At 36.2% G+C, this 14,671-nt stretch overlaps 1 protein-coding gene across 16 annotated transcripts in view; it reads right to left on the minus strand.

Annotated features, from left to right (window-relative positions):
• Positions 1-14,671, minus strand: part of MGA (MAX dimerization protein MGA) — a 131,746-nt gene that overhangs the window by 54,376 nt on the left and 62,699 nt on the right. For 15 of the 16 annotated variants that reach the window (XM_033107260.1, XM_033107244.1, XM_033107245.1 and 12 more), the window contains exons 2-5: positions 12,106-13,233; positions 7,368-8,313; positions 6,474-6,552; positions 6,262-6,357 (exon numbers count right to left, since the gene is read on the minus strand). In XM_033107260.1, the coding sequence (XP_032963151.1) occupies positions 6,262-6,357; positions 6,474-6,552; positions 7,368-8,313; positions 12,106-13,169 (2,185 nt within the window). In that variant the 5' untranslated portion in view covers positions 13,170-13,233. Of the gene's footprint in view, positions 1-6,261; positions 6,358-6,473; positions 6,553-7,367; positions 8,314-12,105; positions 13,234-14,671 lie in introns of those variants that run through there. The other variant, XM_033107261.1, reaches the window with a different exon arrangement.

Here is a 14,671-nt window from a genome sequence, read left to right on the forward strand (position 1 = left end):
GGATGTTCTGTTTGACATATTTGTGGCTGCCCAAAATATTCTGAACACCCTTCCTATATAGCTGTTACTTTTCCCCATTATAGTTCCTACCTCTTCAAGGCGAGTTTTAGAAAAATTCTCCAACTTCTCTTGCAGTTTATGCGCAGACATGTGACATGGGTTTTGCTAATCAGATGCATCCATGAAAGATTCCAATTTAGAAGAAAGCACCATGAGGACAGGAATACTATGCAGAATTATGTAAATGAGGGTGACAGCGTTTGGCCAAAGAATGAACTTTTAGAGGTAAACGTAACCAAGGTCCTAGCTACAGTGTGCTGTGTTCAGTGTCCACATGAACAAAGGTGGTGACTGTCCAAAGAGCAGTACATGTATGAGCAGTGTGGAAATGTAATCTGGGCATTTTTCCTAACTGCATCCTCCATCCGTTTGTTCTCTGGCCTTTCAGGAGACTGTAAGTCACCTGATATTCTTTAATAAATTCATACTGTATTTCATCTGTAAATGTTTGCAACTAAGAATTCTAACTGAAACAGCAGTTATTCTGAACTCTGCTTATGGGGGTGCATACAAGAAAATGATAATTACATAACACATGGGGATAATCATGGGGCTACATGTAGCTGGAGGCCGCCAGCTCTACAGTTAGTCATTTCCCTTGGTCTTGCCTGGCCACTCTGAGGAGATCAGTATCTCAAGAACATACCTGTCACACACTCACTGACCACCAGGTCCGCAATGCACGAGTTGGGAGTCTGTGCTCCAGATGTATTACCAAATTACTTTCAATTTATACTCCCTCCAGTGTGGCATGAGAGTTTGTGCTGATCCACATTCTCTCCAGTATTTGTTATCACTGGACTTTTAATAAAAATTGTTCCAATCTTATTGGTATAAATTTATATTCTATTGTTCTTAAATTTGCATTTTTCTGTTACTAATGACAATCTTCTAATTTGGATTTCCTCATTTGTGAATTACTGGCTTTATATTATTGAGTGGCAAAGTATTTAACTTAAATTTTAACATAACTGAAGCCAAAAGAAGTTCAAGGTATTAAGTATCATAGTAATAACCATTAAAACTCACAGGTACAGGTTTCCAATAAAAAACTTAAATAGTGCCAGTTTCCTAAAAGGTGATGACATTTGGTAAATTATGAGCTACAAATTCTTATGGCTCATTTTTGTAGCCTCCACATAGAACTTATCTGAACAAAAGATGGCTATTCTGTTTTAGTTTGCAATTCTAGTTCTTTAAAATAAATATTTTTATTTTATCATTTTTATTTTATTTCATCACATGCGATTAAAACTAACATCAATAAAACATTCTTTCCTCATGTTTCCAATCGACTGGGGAGAAAATAAGACTATGAATCAAAACAACTGGTTTCTGATCTTCTCTCTGAGCTTCTCTTAGTTTTCGATTCCTCATCAGTAAAATAAATATTAATCCATCACATTTTATGTTTTAAGAATTTACTACACCTTTTCTATGAAACACTCTGTAATACAGATGGTGATAGAGACAAAAGACATTTCCCAGACCTCAAGGAGCTTTGTTATTGTTTTCCCAAATGACTCAATAGTAGTTACATTAGAGTAAATAAGTCCTATGACAGGTAAGCAAAAAGAAATGATACTCGAAAAGCCTAAGGGAATCTGGTATAACTTTACAGAGTCAGAATACTTAGGAATTAATTAGGAAAGGTGGGGAGGGAGAGCACAGTGAAACCAGAAAACAAGATAGTGCAGAAATTCATGTGAGAACTGAATCCTAAACAAAGGATAAAATGAGATATTTGCAGTGCTTTCAGGAGAAAAAAATAAAAACAAAAAACAACTCTAATATTATTATTAACAAAACCTACCACAACAGCTGACTATAGAGAAGACAGACAGGAATTAAGTTGTTAAAAATGTACCCATACAACCAAGTTTGTAGACGTGCAAAAATCTAGAACCATACAATCAAATTTAGAGACTGTTTTTCCTACATATTTTCTTGTCTGTATTTACTTGTATTTTGGACTTCCACCTTCCCCAAAAGTGATATCGAGTCCTAAAACCAATAAAAAGACCAACCTTATTTTAATTATACATATTAATTTTTAAAAGCCCCAAAAGTAGGGGATTCCAAAGTAATTAGCTTATCTAGACTATTCTGAAATGTTTGCCCTGCAAGAAAATCCTTCCCCAAGTTACAGATACATGAGACCTAGACTTCGTTGGTTTCATATGAATGAATTTAGCTTACATAAAATTAGATAGTTGAATAATTCATAGAAAGCATATCCCCAAAAAAACATAATCCTTTCCAGTTGACAGTTTAAACAAAATTATACTCCTAAATGTTTTTGCCTTTTCACCGTATTAGAAGATATTTTCTAGGACATATACGTATATCACACCATTGCAAAAGAGACCCGTAAAGACAGAACTCAAAAAAAATAAATAAATAACCTTTAGATTTAACGTCAGCTAAGATAATAAACTGCAGCAAAAAAATGCGCCTGCCTCTAGCTAAACCCACTGAAACATAAAGTATCCACAAAAACACACTCAAGAAGAATAAACATCTATGTAACTAGCCAACATAGAACAGAAAAGCCGATAAATATGTAGAAAAACTCCAGCTAACTACTGATTTAACACTACACACATTATTTTTTAAATAATTAAAAAGGAAGAGGCAGAGAGCCCTAGAGAGACTGTCATAAAGGAATTTAACACTAAAACTGACGAGTCCATATTAATATAAATGAATGACTGAATAAACAAATGGAGGAAAAAAGACAAATCTCTCTCTGTGACAAAGCAGGTTGAGAATAAGTAGCCTTGATATAATGAGATGAGAATAGTTCTTTTCTCTGTGGTCTTCCTCCCACAAACATATAATCCCAGTCTATCCATGAAACATCAAACAAATCCCAACCGAGGGACATTTACAAAATACCTGACCAGTACTCAAAATTGTCAAGGTCATTAAAAACAAAGAAAGTCTGAGAAACTATCTCAGACAAGAGGATCCTAAGGAGACATGACTACTAAATGTTATGTGATTTCCTAAATGGGAACATGGAACAGAAAGAGGTAACTAAGAAAATACAAATAAAGCATAAACTTTAATTAATAATATATTAATACTGGTTCTCTAACTGCAACACATGTACTACACTATTAGATGTTAATAATAGGAGAAACTGTGTATAGAATAAATGAGAACTCCTGTATTATTTTCCCAATTTTTCTGCAAATCTGGTCTTTGAAGATAATAAAACTTACCTGACGTTAAAAGGTTTATTTAAAAACTGACATTGGGCCGGCCCGGTGGCTCAGGCAGTTAGAGCTCCATGCTCCTAACTCCAAAGGCCGCCGGTTCGATTCCCACATGGGCCAGTGGGCTCTCAACCACAAGGTTGCCGGTTCAATTCCTCGAGTCCCACAAGGGATGGTGGGCAGCGTCCCCGGCAACTAAGATTGAACACGGCACCTTGAGCTGAGCTGCCTCCCCGATGGCTCAGTTGTTTGGAGCGCGTCCTCTCAACCACAAGGTTGCCGGTTTGACTCCCGCAAGGGATGGTGGGCTGCGCCCCCTGCAACTAGCAACGGCAACTGGACCTGGAGCTGAGCTGTGCCCTCCACAACTAAGATTGAAAGGACAACTTGACATGGGAAAAAAAAAAAGGCCTGGAAGTACACACTGTTCCCCAATAAAGTCCTGGTCCTGTTCCCCTTCCCCAAAAAAACCTTTAAAAAAAAAAAAAAAACTGACATAGAATTGACTTGGTAGCAATGAGTAGAAAGGCTTTAGGCTTTTAGAAAAATACCTTTAAAGTTCAAAAACATGATAATTTCAGACTGATAGACTTAGAAAATAAATCAGTTTGGAAGTAGTAAAGACCGTATAGAAGACACAACACTATAGTACTGTGAAAAACAAAATGAAGAACCTTATTTTATTTTAGCAAGAAAACTACCACCACCAACAATTAAAACATTTTTCCTGGCTTAAGCAACAATTTTTTTCACAATTTCAAAGTAAGTTCTAAAAGCTTTTCACGTTTTTCAAGTTTTCAACTCAAAAATATTTTAAGTATTTATTTTCTAAAGAATAATAAAACTCTACAGCTAATAGAAAGATAAATATGACATTATTGAATTGAAATTTAACAAATTACTTCAAGCATCAATTTTTAGACAGGGATCTGCAAGAATATTATCTTCAAAAACCAAGTTGCTATCACTCAATTACTATAAAAATTTAACTAAATTAACTTATTCTTTTGAAGTTGTAAGTCTTAAAAACTTAAGGTTTGGGGGAAGGGGATGACATCCGCCAAAATAAAACAGAGGAAAAAAATCCAAAATAGAACTCTACTTCACACCTTATGAAAAGTAAGTGCCACATATGGATTACAGATTCAACTGTTTAAAAACAATAAAAATTATGCAAGAATGCAGTTGAATTAATCTTAACAACATGAGGATTAAGTAAAACATGACAGCAAATGCAGACTCTGTATAGCAGGTGAAAATGGATGGCTCACACACGTTTTGTTTGGTTCAGTGTTTTTAAAGCTTTGCCCAAAAAACTTGTATCAGCTGCTACCACTTAAAAGTTGAGAGACATTACATAAAAATACTGACTTCAGCCTCTACTGAACAATTGGAATTTCTGAAAATACTGGGCCCACATTCCCATATGACAACAATCCACCAATGTGGCTGCCCCTTTAAAAAGGTACCTGTGCTCCAGCCGGCCCAAGTCCAACCCATCCACAAATTCAGACTAATTCCACTTTGTTTCCTACTTAGTCTTCATAAGCATTTGACTTTGAAGCTCCATTACACAAAGGGAAAAATTACAGATTTGACTAAAATGTCTATAAAGGAAAAAACTCAAACTTTAGCCAACCAGAAAATAATAGGCAAACAAACCAGAGCAAAGGCACTAGCAGGGATCTCTAAATATATTTAACTTTACAACTAAGACTAAAGCAAATTGGGGATGAGGTTGAAAGAACACAATATAAATGTTACAGTATTTATACATTACCAGAGTACATAACTAACAAAAAAATGGAAGTAGGAGGTGGGAAAAAGATAAAAGGCTACGTTAACTGATAGGGGGAAGAGAACATTATTTAAATAAAATAGAAATGAAAGCTGACAATAAATGATAGCAAATGTTATTACCAGCGAGACTAATACAATGTGACTGTGACTGTCTATTACAATCCACGGTAGCCAGTCCTCATCACACTACTGAGATTTGTATACTTTAGGATCACACTGTCCAACAAAAATGGGCTCTCATTAAAGAAAAACTGCTCCAACTATTACAATTTGACTTAGAAATTGATTATTTTATAAATCAACCTTTTGTGTATTATATAATGCTTTAACTCTCATATAAATGATCTACTATATAAATCAGCTAGACAATTCTTTGAAAAGAAAATTGACTATCAAAACTCAATAAATTACTCCAAGCAGCATACCTAAAATCAAAGATATAAGAAACTAAAAATTGGGACATGGCTTACAATCTTTTATTTACAGTGCAAATGGGAAAATCGGTGGTTATTATAATAGCAATAAGTACAGATTTCACTGTTTTTTAAAAAAAGGACTAAGCAATGTAATTAAGGCCAAGATAATCTATTACTACAAAATAAGAGATAATGAAAAATTTAAAGTAAATCCCAAGCAATACATAGAATATGTTTACAGCCACAAAACGAGAAAGAAAACTACTCTTCTATTTATACATCTAAATATATTACTAAGTATGTAAGTAGGAAGGACGCTCCCCAATCCCCCCCCAAAAAAAGGCCACAGAAACAAAAAGCAACCAAAATTTAAAAGATGAGAAATGGGGTGGGAGGGAAATGATGTGTTATAAGAAAGTGAAGAAAAGAGAAAACACCACTTTTTTATCATACTTTTTTTTTTAATGCATAAGATATTATGCTTCACAAACATAAGACAATATCTTCAGAATAGTTTCTCTTAGGGTAAAAAAGAGGTAGACATGTTTTTAGCGAAGGGGGGGAAATCATGGATGGAAAGGAAAGAAAAATACAAGGTGAAAGAGGCACTGAAAGAAATGAAATCAAGGATGGGGGTAAAGATGGTAAACAGAAAGGGAGAAAGGAGAAAAAGGAAGTGGGTAGGAGGGAGAAAAGAGTGAAAGAAGAGTAAGAGAACAAATTTTTAAAATTGGCTTGCATTTTTTTTTTTTAGAGAATATTACCTTCTTGAAGACCAGGATGTATCACCTGCTTGTGTCGCAAGGTCTTCAAATCTTCTATTAATTCCTTTTCCAACTGGGAAATTCTTGCTCTGCAACCTACTCAGAAGACAAAAAATGATAAAATAGTGTATATACTACAGAAGAATGAACACTGCATCTTCCACATCTAGAAGCCAAACCCCAATATCTCTTTTTATATCATTATGTAATACCTGCGTCATTTGTGGTTGACGACTGAGGATTAGAGGGTTCTTCTGTTGTCCCATCAACTGCATGAATGGCTAGAGCTTCCTATATTAAAAAGAAAAATGTAACTAACTCCTATCACTTCTAGAAGTTTAAACATAAATCAAGAGCATTTTTTCTTCTTTTTGATACATTTCAATATTTTCTGAATGCTCTACATCAGAAGGGAAAAAGAAAGCAAAAAATCTGCATATAATATACTCAACTAACTGATCTAAAACTATATTTATGCCAATTTGCAGAATGATTTCTTAAAGCCTATGTAAAGATAGCTTAACTCAAGACAGCTTACACAATTAGCAAGGGCAGAAAAGACCAGGTAAAAAAGAATTCAACCTCTATGTAGCCAATTATTTTCAGAACTATAAACTAGGCTTCTATAAAAATCTAAAAGAAAAACAATCTAGTTGAAGAATTGGAGTAAAATAAACTACCGATGTGTAAGACAGCACAATAAATAAGACTATTAACATTTGGTTCTCCAATGGTACTCTGCTATTGCTGACAAAAATCAGGTGATACTAACCAAAAGTTAGTAAATTTTTCATCTATTTATGCCTTTTTAAAATCTATAATAATGAAAATTCCAGTAAGATCTGAAGATTTTTTTAGATTCCAGCTACACACAATGCAAAAAACTCACGAACTGAGATCACAGCAGACATAATTTTTCAAACAAAATATCTTAAGTGATGCCTATTAACTAAACCAAACATTTTGGAGACACTCAACTCCCCATGCACACACCCTCACGTAATGGATGCATTCACAAAAAATAGATTCTAAGTGAGTTATCAGTCAGCATACAATTCAAGAATGACTATTTGGCCTTAGAAACAATGCTGTAATGACAATCTTACCTTCGATTCAAAGGAAACAAAGAGAACACCATCCACGTCTTCCAGATCAGGTTTCACATCTGGAAAGGTACTCCCATGGCCCATAGGAGTGTTCTTTGTAGCAGTTAGAGATTTTCCTGTGTTTTTAGGTGGTCGCCCTGCCTTAGAGAGTTTCAATTTTCGTGGCCTTCCTCTTTTTCCAGTGACACTTGGAGGGGCATTTTGATTAGTATTCACAGTCTTGGAGGCTGTTGAAATCTTAAGCATAGCTGTTCTCTTTCTGCCCAAGTCCTCTTTTCCTAAAAATGAGTCCCCAGCTGAACTCTTCGAACTGTCAAGTATTCTTTCTGTATGAATGATGTCAGAGATATCAGGATATTTCCACTGAGGCTCTTTAAGTAAAGGATATTTCTGGACTAATCTGAGATCCGGCGAATGTTTTCTAAGACCATTTTCTGATTCCTTGCCTAAGCAGAAGCCAGTCTCATTGGAATTTTCAATATACGCAGGCAAGTAGTCTAATTCTGTCAACACAGATTTCTCCTTCCGAGATGTGGCAAGCATGTTATCAGGGAGCTCAGAAATCTTCACTGTGCTTTTGGTGACAGCACAGGGCTCCAGATAGACTACTGGCATCTTTCCAGCATCTAACTTGAACATTTTAGCTTTAGCAACACCTGATGGGCTATTTGGTAGCCATTCAGAAGATGAATGGTCAGCTTCAAGGTTATCAACTTTATTGTGCCTCTTTAGCTGTTTCTCTAGTATAGGGTCGTCATCACTGTTTGAGTATACATCTGTTTCCTCATCTGTCTCTTCCTGTTTCACAGTGACCCCTTCTGGGAACTCACCAAGTTCATAGTCATATTCATCTAGAGGCTCCTCTTTAATGACAACATTGAAGGCTCCATTCGGATCTAATGGTGATGCTACATGTGAGCTGTCTTCAAAATTGTTGGTAACAAGTCTGGAGAGACAGGGGAGGGAGAGTTAAAAAGGACAGGCCTTTCGATAAATAAGACTCAGGAAGGAAAAACAAAAAAGATTTTTGGAAACCAAGTGACACATCAGATTCCATGAGCCATTCCTCATGAAACACTCTGTATAAACATAACAAAAATCTCAAAAGCAGTTTAACATCACATTTTTAAATTTCCCTCAATTTTTGTGAGAAATTGACAGAAAGAGTCATAAAGAGTAAAGTTTTAACAAGTAACTCCCTTATCACTAAATCAAAAAGCATGTTATAACACTTATTTTTCTAATGAACTCAATTTTGAAAGTCAGCTGGCACGAACCCAAAATCAAACTCTAGAAATCCAGAGACACAAAAAGGAGACTGGTGGTTGGTTGCATATGATTGAGGTGGGGCTGAAAAGTGACTGAGGGAAAAATGGGGAGTGACTAGGAGAGGGAACAGGGTTTTTTGGAGGGTGATGAAAATGTCCTAAAGATGACTATGTCATGGCTGTACAATTCTGTGAATATACTAAAACCACTGAATTACACACTTCAAAATGATGAATTTTATGGTGGTGAATTACATCTCAATTTTTTCCAAAGTTAAAAAAAACACTCAAGTTTTTCAGACTAATAGAAAATGAACCAATATGAAAATGAATCCAGAAACAAATGAAAAGACCCAGGAAAAAGTAAATACATGAGTAAAGAGTAAGACTGTTTTTCTTACATTTCTTTAAATGGCTATTGACTAAAGAAAATAATGTTTGGGGAGTTTATAACATAAATAGCCTGACCTCCAGGGAGGGAAAGGAAGCTGGAGAATTGAGTTCAATCACCAGGTCAATGATTTAACCAATTGCACCTACTTAACAAAACCCCAACTAAAATCCTGAACACCAAAACTCAGTGGAGCTTCCTGGTTGGTGAATACATCACCAACCAGGAGGGTGACCTTACATGACTCCTGGCCAGAGGACATGGAAGCTCTACATTTGAGATCCTCCTGACCTTACCCTACATGTCTCTTCATCTGGCTTGTCCTAATCCACATTCTTTATAATAAAACTTTCTACATACGTGCTTTCCTGAGTTCTGTGAGTCATTCTAGTGAATTAGTGAACCTGAGGGGGTTCGTGGGAACCCCTGTATTTATAGTCAATTTGTCAGAAGTCCAGGTAGTTTGGGGACCCCACTTGTAGCTGGCCTCTGCAGCAGGGCTAGTCTTCCCAAGAGACCTTGTCTTTAAACCTGTGGAGTCTGACACGAATTCTGGGTTGTCAGTGTCAGAATGGAAATAGAGTATAGCGGTTGGGGTTGAAAAAGAACAGCACTATTTTTACTTAAAATTTTCTTTAAATTTAAGGCGATATGTAGACGGGAAAGAATTAAACAGCATAGTAACAGTATCCAGTTTCCTTTTAAAAAATTAAAAGCTTGACAAGGGCAAAACTGAAGGAAAAGATATTTCAACAACCTATATGAGTAATAAATTGGATACCATCAAAAGACAAAATAATAAATATATCAAAATCAAAGTAGGTAAGAACCAATAATGACTAACTTTAGAAAAAGGCCTTACCACAGAAGTGGAGTAGGGTAAGACCACACAGATGGAATCTAAAAGTCAGGAAGTTACCATTACAAAGCTATACTAATTAAAACAATGTGGCTTTAGCCTAAGGTAGACAAACTGCTCTAGGGGGGAAAAAACAGCATACAAAACCAAACTCTCACATCTATGACCACTTGAATAGTCCCAATGGTCTAAGTACAGAAAAAACTGCTCAACTTTACTAATCATTAGAAAAATGCAAATTATAACCACGGTGGTCCCACTTCCACCACTTCTATTCAACATAGTACTGGAAATTATAGTAGCTAGAGCAATTAGGCAAGAGAAATAATATGCATTCAAATTGGAAAAAGTAAAGCTATCTCTATTCATAAAATGACATGATCTCGTATGCAGAAAAGATATACACATACACAAAAAAAACCTGTTAGTGAATAAACAAATGCAACAAAGATGCAAGATACAAAAATCATAGAAGAATCAGTTATATTTTATACACTGAGCAATAGCAACATAAAACAGCAATTTCCTCTTCAGAAAGGAAATTTAAAAAACCACTCAACTTACAATAGCACCAAAAAGAATAAAATACTTAAGAATAAATTTTGCCAAAGAGGCAAAAAAACTTTTACATTGAAAACTATATAGTATCACTGAAAGAAATTAAAGACCTAAATAAATGGAAAGATATCCCATGTTAACAAATTGGAAAACATAATACTGTTAATGTAACAACACTACCCAAAGCAATATACAGATTCAGTGTAACCCTTATGAAAATCCCAGTGGTGCTTTTTCCAGAAATAGAAAAACTGATACATACTAAAATTCATATGGAATTTCAAGGGATCCCAGAATACTAAAACAATCTTGAACAATAATAATAAAGTTGGCAGGCTTACACTTCCCAATTTCAAAACTTACTATATAAAAGCACAGTAATCAAACACTGTGGTACCAGTTTAAGTACAGACATACAGAACAATGGAATAAAGAGCCCAGAAATAAATCCTCAAATATATATTTAAATTATTTTTGACAAGAGTGCCAAGACTGTTTAATAGGAAAGGGACAGTTTTTTCGGCAACTGGTGCTGGGAAAACTAGACATACACATGCAAAAGAATAAAGTTGGACCCTTACCTTATAACATACTTAAAAATGGATCAAAGGCCTAATTTAAGAGCTAATATTAATATATAACTCTTAGTAGAAAAACACAAGGGGAACTCTTCGTAAGCTTGGATTTGGTGATGGTTCCTTAAGTAGGACACCAAAAGCACAAGCAACAGAAAATAGAAAAATTGTACTTCATCAAAATTAAAACCTTTTGTTTTTGTGCAACGAAGGACAGTATCGGGCTGACCTAGTGGCTCAGGTGGTTGGAGCGTAGTGCTCCTAACGCCGAGGTCGCTGGTTGGAGTCCCACATGGGCCAGTGAGCTGCGCCTTCTACAGCTAAGATTGGGAAAAACGGCTCTTCCTGGGGCTGGGCTGCCGTGAGCAGCCAGAGACTGGCATAAGCTGTCGCGAGCTGCTGAGTGCTGCTGTGGGCTACCATGTGCCGTGGGCCAGCGTGAGCGGCTGGTGGCCAGCATGAGTGGCCGGCAGCCATCATGAGCTGCCGTGAGCTGCTGTGAGTGGCTGACCAACGACTGGTGACCGACTGCCTCAGCTGGCGGGGAGCACAAGGCTCATAATACCAGCATGGGCCAGGGAGCTGCGTCCTACACAACTAGACTGAGAAACAGCGGCTTGAACCACAGTGGGGGAGGGGAGGCAGAAGAAGGGGGGGAGAAAAGAACAGTATCATCAGAGTCAGCTCATAGAATGGAAAACTATTTTCAAATCATTTAATAGATTAATATCCAGAACATATGAAGAACTCCCATAACTCAGCAACAACAACAAAATTTTTAATGGGCAAAGGACGTGAATAGACATTTTTCCAAAGAAGATACACAAATGACCAGTAAGCACATGAAAAGATGCTCAGCACCTGCTCACCATCACCCATACTGCCTCATACACATTAGCTGACTAGTATGAACCCAAAAGAACTGGACAGTGGGAAAAATGCACTGTCACTTCACAGAATGTAAAAGCAGTTGTGGTGTTTTTTAGTGGCGTACATTATCAGTGTCTAAAATCAGCAGTCCACACAACCAATATGTTAAATCCAAAATCTTCTTCTTAGCCTTAAGAATAGAAAAACTGTTACCTACCTTTCAGAAACTTCTTGCTTCAGCTGAGGAACTTCACCAAGTGATGAATCAATATCCATGAAACCAAGGAAGTCTCGATTTATACTAAGGGAAGGCTTCTCCAAACCCTTGCCTGATGTTTCATGACCCCTAGATAAAGGATCCAAATCAGTTAGCTGTACCTCTGACCCCTCACTTTCGGTAAGACGGACCCGCTGACCAGGAGAACTGGGAACACTATTCCCTTCCTGGTCAGAACTGTTCTTTTGCTTTCCATCTCTCTGGGGCTTACTATTCAGTCCATCATCGCGGAAGCCTTTAGCAAATGGATTGTAATCTATTTTCAGCTGGGTAATCTGAATGTTCTGATAAGCTGTTACGGCAAAGAATTCAGTCTGTGGGAAGGTAAAAGTGTGGACACCAGGGCCATTTAATTGAATCACTTCAGTAGCCTTTTCTGCAGGTACCAAATGAAGCCGTGGCAGGTAACGATGCATAGAGTGCAAAATGATATGCCCTTCTTGGTCCAGTGTATTGTTAGTAAGTTTGAGTTTATAGAAAGATACTGGTTGATGCATCCAATAATGACCCGTGGAAGGAGATTCTGGATGAATAAAAACCCTCCCCAAAACATGGGGCTCAGCCTTCCCACTGGGTTCCCACCAGCGACCATTCCACTTATAACGATGGTTATCCACAGGAGATATATCCATAACAAGGATATACTTCATATTTGAATCTAAACCTGTTATCCAATAACGACAGTAAGGAAACATGCGTCTCCCCTGCTTGGTCAGAATCATCTCTGTGCTTCGATGATAGAACTCATTCCACATACTATTGTTATCCAAGGTGACAGTGATTCCTCCCACAGTACAATCAGCTGGAAGGCAAATCTTCCCTTTTGATTTTCCTGGTGATGACACACTGCTGGCCAAAGCGCAGGCATCCCTATTGGTAACCAAAATTCCTTGATCAGTTTTGCCATTTCCTGGCTGTTTTAGGATGACAAAGAAGGTAGGTGCTGCTCCTGCCACTGTCCCACCATCTTGATTAGCCAATATAATCTGCTGTTTCTCCTCCATGATTCCAGCCGGAAACTCAGTAAGATAATTGTGGTCACCACATAGTCACAACGACCTTCCCAGCCTAAAGAACAAGCAAAAAAACAAAAACCCTTTAATTAAGTGAATATTTACTTTGTTAACAAAAGCACAATGACTGTTATCCCTGAAACGTATTCCTAAATTCTTCTAAGACGTTGCTTATACGTTTCCCTCAATCACTGTAAGAATATTTATCCTAGAATAATCATCTTTTAAAAGTTCACCTTAATCTAATTAATAATCACTCATATCCCAGCCCTCTAATAACTCACTATATATACTGTAATCTCACATAAAAATAATCAAAAATATATATTCATTTTAGAAAAACTATATAAAAGTATACAAACGTAAGGAGATTAAATTGGACAGTTATTAGTATTTAAAAAGGATCCCAACACTTTATAAATTAATTTTCCAGAGGATTCTATTACATAGAAAATACTCCTGGGATGAGTAAAAATAAACAAATTTCCCTGTTACCACTGTACAGAATTAACTCTTTATTATGGTACTGGCATGGGTTCATAAAAAAGGAAAATGCTAACTTAACAGTACATACATTTAAAGAAACCATGACAAATCACTGGAACTTACTGGGAAAGAAAAGGTTGGCTCCATTATTTCAGATCTCACATTGAACAAAATTCCATAAGGATCAAATATTTAAATTCCTCCCCCATTCCTCAGTGTAATTTTTTTAATTCTTAAATCCTGAGAAAAGCTTTTTGATAATAAGACACAAAACCTTTGATAAATTCAACAGACTGTAAATTTTTTAACTCTGGCAAAAACCATCCAAGTAAAATCAAAAAACAAATGACCAACTGGGAAAAAGTATTTGCAACTTAAATCATAAAAAACTCATTTCCCTAATATAAAAAGGGTTCCCTAATGTAAAAACGAACAAGACCAAAAGTCTAATAGAAAAATGGGCAAATGATGGGAAGAACAAATGGCTATGGAAATGTGCATAGTCTCAACATAAGAGAAATGCAAATTAAAACCATCCTGAGATATTGTTTTTGACCTTATCAGACTGGCAAAGCAAATTTTGGTAGAAGTATTGAAAGGATGTTAGATCAACTACAATTCTCATCTAACCAGATGCTGAGAGTGTAAGATGACATAGTCTCTATAATAGAGGCAACATGAAACTATCAAGTACAAATGCATATGTCCAATGGAATAGCAGTTCTTCTAAGACTTTATCTTAAATACACACGTGCACACATACACATCCATGATAAAAGATATGCATAAATTATTTCCTGCATTTCCATTTATAACAGCAAAAGACTAGAGAAAAAAGTCCATCAATGAAGACTGGTTAAATAAATGGTGGTACATCCATAGAGTGGAATATTCTGCAGCTATAAAATAAAATGTATCAACTTTATGGACACATACAAAGTTATCTGCCAAGATATATTAAGGGCAAAATATTCAAAAGTATTGTTATAGATTACATTTTCGTTATA

This window comes from Rhinolophus ferrumequinum, chromosome 6 (genome assembly GCF_004115265.2).
Source record: "Rhinolophus ferrumequinum isolate MPI-CBG mRhiFer1 chromosome 6, mRhiFer1_v1.p, whole genome shotgun sequence".
In the NCBI taxonomy this organism is placed as follows: Eukaryota; Metazoa; Chordata; class Mammalia; order Chiroptera; family Rhinolophidae; genus Rhinolophus; species Rhinolophus ferrumequinum.